Source organism: Salvelinus fontinalis, chromosome 8 (assembly GCF_029448725.1).
Source record: "Salvelinus fontinalis isolate EN_2023a chromosome 8, ASM2944872v1, whole genome shotgun sequence".
NCBI classification, from domain to species: domain Eukaryota; kingdom Metazoa; phylum Chordata; class Actinopteri; order Salmoniformes; family Salmonidae; genus Salvelinus; species Salvelinus fontinalis.
In genome coordinates, this window is record NC_074672.1 from 24,105,696 (window position 1) to 24,117,663 (window position 11,968).

At 43.9% G+C, this 11,968-nt stretch overlaps 1 protein-coding gene across 1 annotated transcript in view; it reads left to right on the forward strand.

Annotated features, from left to right (window-relative positions):
• LOC129860908 (AMP deaminase 1-like) overlaps positions 1–8,145 on the forward strand; it is a 44,317-nt gene extending 36,172 nt beyond the window's left edge. Inside the window, exons 10-15 of the mRNA XM_055931812.1 lie at positions 460–586; positions 842–1,005; positions 1,163–1,283; positions 1,399–1,572; positions 1,786–1,896; positions 7,631–8,145. Coding sequence (XP_055787787.1) covers positions 460–586; positions 842–1,005; positions 1,163–1,283; positions 1,399–1,572; positions 1,786–1,896; positions 7,631–7,786 — 853 coding nt within the window. The 3' untranslated portion in view covers positions 7,787–8,145. The remainder of the gene's footprint in view (positions 1–459; positions 587–841; positions 1,006–1,162; positions 1,284–1,398; positions 1,573–1,785; positions 1,897–7,630) is intronic.
• Positions 8,146–11,968: the final 3,823 nt, after the last annotated feature.

Genomic DNA, 11,968 nt, shown 5'->3' on the forward strand with positions numbered 1-11,968 from the left:
CCCACAATGACAAAACAGGCTACCTAAATATGGCTCCCAATCAGAGACAACGACAAACACCTGCCTCTGATGTAGAACCATATCAGGGCAAACACATAGAAATAGACAAACTAGACATACAACATAGAATGCCCACTCAGATCACACCCTGACCAAACAAAACATATAAACATACAAAGCAAACTATGGTCAGGGCGTGACAGTACTTCCCTCTTTCTGTACCCTTTTTATTATTAGATTCTTCAGGAAGTGTTAGAAATACTAGAGGCATGGATATACAGAGTTTGGCAAACTCAGTAAAAAATTATACTATTTTATGAGTGTCATGTTGGTCTCAAAGTAAAAAACAAAACCTGAACAGAATATATTTTTAAATGGCTCTCTAAATAATGATATTCGTGCATTTAGAATAATGTCTGACTAACTTCTAACTGCTCATTCTCTGTACTTCCACCTCAGTGACATCTTTAGAGGCAGGAACTTTGTGCCCCACTTTGGAAAGATGCTGGAGAACATCTTCATGCCTATTTTCCAGGCCACTATCGAACCCCACGCCAACCCTGAACTCAGCATCTTCCTCAAGCATGTGAGTGAGACTGGCATGAGAGACCAGGGATAAAGGAGGTTTACATTTTTTATTTATAATTTCAAGGGGTATTTCACCCGAATGTCCTAATTCATGATTGTTCTCCAGCCTTGATGGAATTTTTTTCAGAAGGGTGGAATTAGATTTTTAAAATTTGACATTTTCAACCACTTTATAAAAAGAAAGATTGGTATGTCGAAAATGCATTGAATATCAAGGCAATCTCTTAATTCTCCATCTTTCTCTGTTCTGTAGGTGACAGGTTTCGACAGTGTGGATGACGAGTCCAAGCACAGTGGTCACATGTTCTGCACCAAGAGCCCCAAGCCAGAGGAGTGGGACATTGTCAAGAACCCCTCCTACAGCTACTACATCTACTACATGTATGCCAACATCACTATGATCAACCAGCTACGCAAGTGAGTATCACATGTCAAATCACAATCCACATGTCCTTCAAGAAATTGTTTCAGAAAAAGTACAAATCCAACAATGATACACCCGTATCATTATCAGTGTCTTACAGTACATGGCCATCATTTTGTCTCTGAGTCTGATTTTATGTTTGCTTCCTAGAGCTAGGGGAATGAACACCTTCCAGTTCAGGCCCCACTGTGGAGAGGCTGGAGCCGTCACCCATCTGCTGGCCTCCTTCATGACCGCTGACAACATCTCTCACGGCCTCAATCTCAAGAAGGTCAGTAGCCTCTCCAAACAAAATAGCCTCCTCTCTTTGGCACCATCAACACATGACACAACTAACTTCTACGGTCTTAATGTTGATGTTTGTATTTAACACTCCCACCCAACAGAGCCCCGTGTTGCAGTACCTCTACTTCCTGGCCCAGATTCCCATTGCCATGTCTCCACTCAGCAACAACAGTCTCTTCCTGGAGTATGCCAAGAATCCTGTTCTGGAGTTCCTCAAGAAGGGCCTGATCGTCTCCCTGTCCACTGATGACCCTATGCAGTTCCACTACACCAAGGTGAGGCTAAACTGGGTGCATGTCCGGTACTGTCTGTGTTGTGTAGGACGATATGTATGTTTTGGGCTCTCTTGGTTCATGTTGGTGCATTACGTGCCAATCAACTGACCTAGGGTGCCGTTCATTGGTTTAACCTTTAAGTTCAGAATGGCAATGGTTGGTAGAGAGTAAGCCAGATGCCCAGCTCACTCTGCTCTGACTGTGTGTCCTCAGGAGCCCCTGATGGAGGAGTACGCCATTGCAGCCCAGGTGTTCAAGCTCAGCACCTGTGACATGTGTGAGATCTCCAGGAACAGTGTGCTGCAGAGTGGCCTGTCTGATGAGGTAACAAACCCAACAGACGACAAACAGGATAAACAATATACCGGTACTGCCTCAGAGACCCACAATTTATCCACACTGTGGCCTGAACTGTCAATATATATACAGTGCGGAGAACAAGTATTTAATACACTGACGATTTTGCAGGTTTTCCTACTTACAAAGCATGTAGAGGTCTGTAATTTTTATCATATGTACACTTCAACTGTGAGAGACGGAATCTAAAACAAAAATCCAGAAAAATCACATTGTATGATTTTTAAGTAATTAATTTGTATTTTATTGCATGACATAAGTATTTGATCACCTACCAACCAGTAAGAATTCCGGCTCTCACAGACCTGTTCGTTTTTCTTTAAGAAGCCCTCCTGTTCTCCACTCATTACCTGTATTAACTGCACCTGTTAGAACTCGTTACCTGTATAAAAGACACCTGTCCACACACTCAATCAAACAGACTCCAACCTCTCCACAATGGCCAAGACCAGAGAGCTGTGTAAGGACATCAGGGATAAAATTGTAGACCTGCACAAGGCTGGGATGGGCTATAGGACAATTGGCAAGCAGCTTGGTGAGAAGGCAACAACTGTTGGGGCAATTATTAGAAAATGGAAGAAGTTCAAGATGACGGTCAATCGCCCTCGGTCTGGGGCTCCATGCAAGATCTTATTTCATGGTGCATCAATGATCATGAGGAAGGTGAGGGATCAGCCCAGAACTACACGGCAGGACCTGGTCAATGACCTGAAGAGAGCTGGGACCACAGTCTCAAAGAAAACCATTAGTAACACACTACGCCGTCATGGATTAAAATCCTGCAGCACACGCAAGGTCCCCCTGCTCAAGCCAGCACATGTCCAGGCCCGTCTGAAGTTTGCCAATGACCATCTGGATGATCCAGAGGAGGAATGGGAGAAGGTCATGTGGTCTGATGAGACAAAAATAGAGCTTTTTGGTCTAAACTCCACTCACCATGTTTGGAGGAAGATGAAGGATGAGTACAACCCCAAGAACACCATCCCAACTGTGAAGCATGGAGGTGGAAACATCATTCTTTGGGGATGCTTTTCTGCAAAGGGGACAGGACGACTGCACCGTATTGAAGGGAGGATGGATGGGGCCATGTATCGCGAGATCTTGGCCAACAACCTCGTTCCATCAGTAAGAGCATTGAAGATGGGTCGTGGCTGGGTCTTCCAGCATGACAACGACCCGAAACACACAGCCAGGGCAACTAAGGAGTGGCTCCGTAAGAAGCATCTCAAGGTCCTGGAGTGGCCTAGCCAGTCTCCAGACCTGAACCCAATAGAAAATCTTTGGAGGGAGCTGAAAGTCCGTATTGCCCAGCGACAGCCCCGAAACCTGAAGGATCTGGAGAAGGTCTGTATGGAGGAGTGGGCCAAATTCCTGCTGCAGTGTGTGCAAACCTGGTCAAGAACGACAGGAAATGTATGATCTCTGTAATTGCAAACAAAGGTTTCTGTACCAAATATTAAGTTCTGCTTTTCTGATGTAGCAAATAGTTATGTCATGCAATAAAATGCAAATTAATTACTTAAAAATCATACAATGTGATTTTCAGGATTTTTGTTTTAGATTCCGTCTCTCACAGTTGAAGTGTACCTATGATAAAAATTACAGACCTCTACATGCTTTGTAAGTAGGAAAACCTGCAAAATCAGCAGTGTATCAAATACTTGTTCTCCCCACTGTATATATATATATACAGTTGAAGTCGGAAGTTTACATACACTTAGGTTGGAGTCCTTAACTTGTTTTTCAACCGCTTCACAAGATTCTTGCTAACAAACTATAGTTTTGACAAGTCGGTTAGGACATCTACTTTGTGCATGACACAAGTCATTTTTTCAACAATTGTTTACAGACAGATTATTTCACTTACAGTGGGGCAAAAAAGTATTTAGTCAGCCACCAATTGTGCAAGTTCCCCCACTTAAAAAGATGAGAGAGGCCTGTAATTTTCATCATAGGTACACTTCAACTATGACAAACAAAATGAGAAAAAGAAATCCAGAAAATCACATTGTAGGATTTTTAATGAATTTATTTTCAAATTTTGTTGGAAAATAAGTATTTGGTCACCTACAAACAAGCAAGATTTCTGGCTCTCACAGACCTGTAACTTTGTCTTTAAGAGGCTCCTCTGTCCTCCACTCGTTACCTGTATTAATGGCACCTGTTTGAACTTGTTATCAGTATAAAAGACACCTGTCCACAACCTCAACCAGTCACACTCCAAACTCCACTATGGCCAAGACCAAAGAGCTGTCAAAGGACACCAGAAACAAAATTGTAGACCTGCACCAGGCTGGGAAGACTGAATCTGCAATAGGTAAGCAGCTTGGTTTGAAGAAATCAACTGTGGGAGCAATTATTAGGAAATGGAAGACATACAATACCACTGATAATCTCCCTCGATCTGGGGCTCCACGCAAGATCTCACCCCGTGGGGTCAAAATGATCACAAGAATGGTGAGCAAAAATCCCAGAACCACACGGGGGGACCTAGTGAATGACCTGCAGAGAGCTGGGACCAAAGTAACAAAGCCTACCATCAGCAAGGGCATTGAAGATGAAACGTGGCTGGGTCTTTCAGCATGACAATGATCCCAAACACACCGCCCGGGCAACGAAGGAGTGGCTTCGTAAGAAGCATTTCAAGGTCCTGGAGTGGCCTAGCCAGTCTCCAGATCTCAACCCCATAGAAAATCTTTGGAGGGAGTTGAAAGTCTGTGTTGCCCAGCAACAGCCCCAAAACATCACTGCTCTAGAGGAGATCTGCATGGAGGAATGGGCCAAAATACCAGCAACAGTGTGTGAAAACCTTGTGAAGACTTACAGAAAACGTTTGACCTCTGTCATTGCCAACAAAGGGTATATAACAAAGTATTGAGATAAACTTTTGTTATTGACCAAATACTTATTTTCCACCATAATTTGCAAATAAATTCATAAAAAATCCTACAATGTGATTTTCTGGATTTTTTTTCCTCATTTTGTCTGTCATAGTTGAAGTGTACCTATGATGAAAATTACAGGCCTCTCTCATCTTTTTAAGAGAACTTGCACAATTGGTGGCTGACTAAATACTTTTCTGCCGCACTGTATAATTCACTGTTTCACAATTTCAGTGGGTCAGAAGTTTACATACACTAAGTTGACAGTGCCTTTAAACAGCTTGGAAAATTCCAGAAAATTGTCATGGCTTTAGAAGCTTCTGATAGGCTAATTGACATCATTTGAGTCAATTGGAGGTGTAGCTGTGGATGTATGTCAAGGCCTACCTTCAAACTCAGTGCCTCTTTGCTTGACATCATGGGGAAATTAAAAGAAATCAGCCAAGACCTCAGAATAAAAATTGTAGACCTCCACAAGTCTGTTTCATCCTTGGGAGCAATTTCCAAATGCCTGAAGGTACCACGTTCATCTGTACAGACAATAGTATGCAAATACTGTATAAACACCATGGGACCACGCAGCCGCCATACCGCTCAGGAAGGAGACGCGTTCTATCTCCTAGAGATGAACGTACTTTGGTGCGAAAAGTGCAAATCAATCCCAGAACAACAGCAAAGGACCTTGTGAAGATGCTGGAGGAAACGGGTACAAATGTATCTATATCCACAGTAAAACGAGTCCTATATCGACATCACCAAAAACACTCACAAACTTTTACAGATGCACAATCGAGAGCATCCTGTCGGGCTGTATCACCGCCTGGTACGGCAACTGCTCCGCCCATAACCGTAAGGCTCTCCAGAGGGTAGTGAGGTCTGCACAACGCATCACCGGGGGGAAACTATCTGCCTTCCAGGACACCTACACCACTCGATGTCACAGGAAGGCCAAAAAGATCAAAGGACAACAACCACCCGAGCCACTGCCTGTTCACCCCGCTATCATCCAGAAGGCGAGGTCAGTACAGGTGCATCAAAGCTGGGACCGAGAGACTGAAAAATAGCTTCTATCTCAAAGCCATCAGACTGTTAAACAGCCATCACTAACATTGAGTGGCTGCTGCCAACATACTGACTCCACTACAGCCACTGGAAAAATGTATGTAATAAATGTATCACTAGCCACTTTAAACAATGCCACTTCATATAATGTAAACATACCCTACATTACTCATCTCATATGTATATACTGTACTCTATACCATCCACTGCATCTTGTCTAAGCCGTTCTATACCATCACTCATTCATATATTATTTTATGTACATATCCTTATTCATTCCTTTACATTTGTGTGTATAAGGTAATTGTTGTGAAATTGTTAGGTTGGATATTACTGCATTGTCGGAACTAGAAGCACAAGCATTTCGCAACACTCACATTAACATCTGCTAACCATGTGTATGTGACAAATAAAGTTTGATTTGACATAACCTGAAAGGCCGCTCAGCAAGGAAGAAACCACTGCTCCAAAACTGCCATAAAAAAAGCCAGGCTACGGTTTGCAACTGCATGTGAGGACAAAGATTGTACTTTTTGGAGAAATGTCCTCTGGTCTGATGATACAACAATAGAACTGTTTGGCCATAATGACCATCGTTATGTTTGGAGGAAAAGGGGGGGACTTGCAAGCCGAAGAACACCATCCCAACCGTGAAGCACGGGGGTGGCAGCATCATGTTTTGGGGGTGCTTTGCTTTGCTGCAGGACTGGTGCCCTTCACAAAATAGATGGCGTCATGAGGGAGGAAAAGTATGTGGATATATTTGAAGCAACATCTCAAGACATCAGCCAGGAAGTTAAAGCTTGGTCTCAAATGGGTCTTCCAAATGGACAATGACCCCAAGCACACTTCCAAAGTTGTGGCAAAAGGGCTTAAGGACAACAAAGTCAAGGTATTGGAGTGGCCATCACAAAGCCCTGACCTCAATCCCGTAGAAAATGTGTGGGTGTAACGGATGTGAAATGGCTAGCTAGTTAGCGGGTGCGCGCTAGTAGCATTTCAATCAGTTATGTCACTTGCTCTGAGACATTAAGTAGGGTTGCCCCTTGCTCTGCAAGAGCCGTGGCCTTTGTGGAGCGATGGGTAACGATGCTTCGTGGGTGTCAGTTGTTGATGTGTGCAGAGGGTCCCTGGTTCGCGCCCGCGTCGGGGCGAGGGGACGGTTTAAAGTTATACTGTTACATGGGCAGAACTGAAAAAGCGTGTGCGAGCAAGGAGGCCTACAAACCTGACTCAGTTACACCAGCTCTGTCAGGTGGAATGGGCAAAAAAGTACCCATTATTGTGGGAAGCTTGTGGAAGGCAACCCGAAACGTTTGACCCAAGTTAAACAATTTAAAGGCAATACTACCAAATACTAATTGAGTCTATGTAAACTTCTGACCCACTGGGAATGTGATGAAAGAAATAAAAGCTGAAATAAATAATTCTCTCTACTATTATTCTGACATTTCACATTCGTAAAAAAAAAATGGTGATCCTAACTGATCCTATTTTTTTTACTAGGATTAAATGTCAGGAATTGTGAAACTGAGATTAAATGTATTTGGCTAAGGTGTATGTAAATTGCCGACTTCAACTCTAAACATTTTTACCAAGACATGCAATGATTCATGGCTAATTTCAGGCTTTTCAAACATTTTGTTACGTTACAATACACAATAAAGCAATGTGTTGGATTACACAACACTGTCGTAGACTGCCATGGCTAAGTTTAGTCAGAACCAAAACGTGTTGCCTTGGGTTTTTATCTACAGGAGAAGACTCACTTTCTGGGTGCCGACTATCTGAAGGAGGGTCCTGAGGGCAATGACATCCGCAAGACCAATGTGGCCCAGATCCGTATGGCCTATCGCTACGAGACACTGTGCTATGAGCTCAACCTCATCAAGGAAGGTCTGAAGACTGACTGATAAATCTTAGATTTTATGTTTTATGTTGACAGCCCCTGCTAAATGTATAGGTTCTTTAAGACAAAACCTTATTGTGTACTAGTGTTCTCTCCATGGCAAACCACGGTCTATTTATTAGAATGGGTCATGTTATCTCGTGGCTGTGTTCAACTCCGTTAAATTTAACAGGTTGCATATGTAGTGATCATCCTGTATGATGTATTCCATCTTTCATTTGATTGGTTTCACTGTTCTTTTACTTGTTTATGTGAAAACACATTTCATGCTTAATGTGCCATATTGTGGGATGACACATTTACAATAATGATTTGAAACAAATAAATGAAATGTCAAATGGTTTCATTTGATTTCTGTATGAATCTCTTTTGTCCATGACTGAATTGATTTGCTTAATTTGATGCCCTTGCCCCGTAAATTGCTTATTTCAGAGGGGATACAAATGACATATTCCTGTGATTGTGTCAATCTGCCTCCTCCATCCAGTCGTCGATGACAGCAGGAGGTGATGATGTTTTAGCTCCCAGGATCAATATGGAGCCCCTAAAAACTCTCACTTGGTTTGAGTTGTGCCACTAGCAAATTTTTCGGTGCCTGTTTATTCCTTGCTGTCCAAAATTGGTGGACGGTAGTTGGAAGAAAACACAGGTTTTTGGTCTAAAATAAGACATTTCGGTGATACAGTAGTTAGCTGATTAGCCGCTAAAGCTAGCAGTAGCTAACGAGGACTAGTGTGTGGCTAACTAGCTAGCTAGCTCGCGAACTAGCGACTGAAATGGAACGCCCGATTTGGAAGTCATCGTGATTTGCTTCTGTGGGAAACACTTGTAATGAGTCAACTAAGACGGAAAATATAGGTAATACTGATGTCTAAAACTAAACACAGGGAACAGGTCTAATTTGCTGCTTACAGTACTTGATTTGCTATTTAAGAAGTTGGGATTGCTGCAAGCGGACCTCGAAAGCAACACACTGGTAACGTTAATATATTTTCCTACAATTCAGTGGATTAAAAGTAAAGCTAAATATTTACTCTCAAAGATTAGGCGTTTTGCTTGGTGTCCCCGTTATCTGGTCTCATATTTAATTTGCTGATGAGCTGCTACTAATGATCAGTAACGTGCTGCTGATCCTTTGTCACAATCAATTAATAAAACATTTGTGCTGGTGTAACCGATGTGAAATGGCTAGCTAGGTAGCGGTGGTGCGCGCTAGCATCATTTCAGTCGGTGACGTCACTTGCTCTGAAACCTTGAAGTAGTGGTTCCCCTTGCTCTGCATGGGCCGCGGCTTTTGTGGAAGGATGGGTAACGATGCTTCGTGGGTGACTGTTGTTGATGTGTGCAGAGGGTCCCTGGTTCACGCCCGTGTCGGGGCGAGGGGACGGTCTAAAGTTATACTGTTACACTGGTGTTATTGAAAGAAAGTCCTAACAATTATCTTAATTTAAGCTAATTCACCAACACACCATGTCATGCACGGTGTGATCGATATATTTTTGTTGAGTTAATCTATGTAATTAAATATCCTGGTTAGGATCATCTTAATTGGATGTAAACAGCACAACTCCTCTCTTCATGAATTTACAAATGAATTATGTCAGACCTGAGATCAGAGGGGTATACTACAAAGCAAGATCAATGAGTTAGCTATCCCAAGGCCGGTAGATAGCGATATTGAGTCGTTTCATTTGACTGTAGAACACATTATATACACCTTCTGGTTGTAGCTAGATACTGTAACGACCCTGGGTTTATAAGCGCGGAAATCGATTCTGCCGCTGGAGCATGCTTTTGCGGCACAGTCGATTGCGCGCCGGACCTCGGGCTAGAAGGTCGAGGGTTCAAGACCTGCTCCCTCCTGTTTCATTACATTGGTGTCAGAATGCAAATAGTCCGGGTAGCCATTTGATTACCTGTTCAGGAGTCTTATGGCTTGGGGGGGAAAAAACTGTTGAGAACTGTTAAAACACCCCAGTCATAGAACTGTTAAAAACTGTTGAGAAGCCTTTTTGACCTAGACTTGGGACTCCGGTACCGCTTGCCATGCGGTAGTAGAGAGAACAGTCTATGACTGGGGTGGCTGGGGTCTTAGACTATTTTTAGGGCCTTCCTCTGACACCGCCTGGTATAGAGGTCCTGGATGGCAGGCAGCTTAGCCCCAGTGATGTACTGGGCTGTACGGCGAGCAATTGCTGTACCAGGCAGTGATGCAACCAGTCAGGATGCTCTCGATGTTGCAGCTGTAGAACCTTTTGAGGTTCTCAGGACCCATTCCAAATCTTTTTAGTTTCCTGAGGAGGAATACGCTTTGTCGTGCCCTCTTCACAACTGTCTTAGTGTGTTTGGACCATTCTAGTTTGTTGTTGATGTGGACACCAAGGAACTTGAAGCTCTCAACCTGCTCCACTACAGCCCCGTCGATGAGAATGGGGGCATGCTCGGTCCTCCTTTTCCTGTAGTCCACAATCATCTCCTTAGTCTTGGTTACGTTGAGGGATAGGTTGTTATTCAGGCGCCACCCGGCCAGGTCTCTGACCTCCCTATAGGCTGTCTCGTTGTTGTCGGTGATCAGACCTACCACTGTTGTGTCGTCTGCAAACTTAATGATGGTGTTGGAGTCGTGCCTGGCTATGCAGTCGTGGGTGAACAGGGAGTACAGGAGGGGACTGAGCACGCACCCCTGTGGAGCTCCAGTGTTGAGGATCAGCGTGGCAGATTGTCTTTTTGTCTCATTGTCTTGAGTTTCGGGAGCATCATATCTCCTTTCAACATGATCTTCTCTCCCTTTGGCATTGACCCCATCCTCATTGTTTGGTTCTTCTAGGATCTCTGATTCTTGCTCCATGTTCTCATCCTGACTACCTTCTGTATCCTGAAAACGGGGATGAAACGCATAGACCTCTTCTGTCAGTGATTTTTGTCTGAGGTCTTGGGTGTTCTGTGCTTGGAACTGGGTTAACTCCTTGGGACCAGATGGCTTCCTCATCAGTCTGCTGAAGTTTCATCCCCATCTCCTCCATGTTCTGTGTTTGACGTTCTTTTTCAAGCAGGCTATTTCCTCTCTTCCAAGGTCTCATGTTCCACAGGTAGGTCATTCATTACCATCAACATGTTGCGATGGAATTCTCTGATGCCCTTGGCACCATTCTCCTTTTCCACCTTGTAGACTGGTCCTTCCACCCTGCCTCCCAGTAGGCCTGCAATTTGCCCGGTCCTCCTCTCTCTGACATATTTTTCACCAAGATTCTGTCTCCAGGTTGGAGGGCCACTGCCGTTGCACCATGGTCGTAGTGTCTTGTGCTTTTAGCCGAGAACTTTTGACTGTTTCAGATGCAACTCGGTAAGCTTCCTACATTTTGGTGGCCCAGTTCTGAGCATAGACTGGGTGTGACACCTGTTCATCAGTCTGATTGAGGCCAAACAACCGGTCAATGGATAGGCGAGGTGGCTGGCCAAAGAGAAGGAAGTGTGGTGAGAAGCCTGTTGCTTCGTTACGAGTGCAGTTGTATGTATGTACATTATGAGGTAAGTGGTCTTTCCATTGTGATAAATTTTCTTCAGGAAGAGTGCGAAGCATCTGTAGCAGCGTACAATTAATCTGTTCCACTAGGTTTCCCTGAGGAGGATCTAGCGTTGTGCGGGAGTGGCCGACCCCTGCCAGCTCCTGAAGGCTTCCAAAGAGTTTGTTTTCAAAGCCCCAGCCTTGATCGTGGTGGCGCCTCTTGAGGATATCCGATTTTCTCTGCTGCTGTCTTTGCAGACTTGTTGCGGGTGGCGTAGGTCTGTGTAAACCTTGTGAAATTATCGACTGATACTAAGATGTATTCATACCACCCCCCCCCCCCCACACACACACACACAACACACGTAGAACAGTATTTTGAGACCAACTCAAAGGGAGCAATTGATGTGAGCTTGCCCATTGGAGCATTCGGTGGCACATTTGGTATTTTTTGCTTGATGCAACTACATTTCTTTGTGACATAGTCCTCAACTTCTTGTTGAATAAATGGCCAATTAAACTGCTCTCTCGCCAGGTGAGTAACCTTATCTGCACTCACATGCCCCATGTCATTATGTAGGTGTTTCAACACAGTGGCCTTGAATGTTCTAGTGATGACTAACCAACCTTTCTGTCAAGGATTCCATTCTTAGTCTGCAGTTTGGTACACTCATGCAGCAA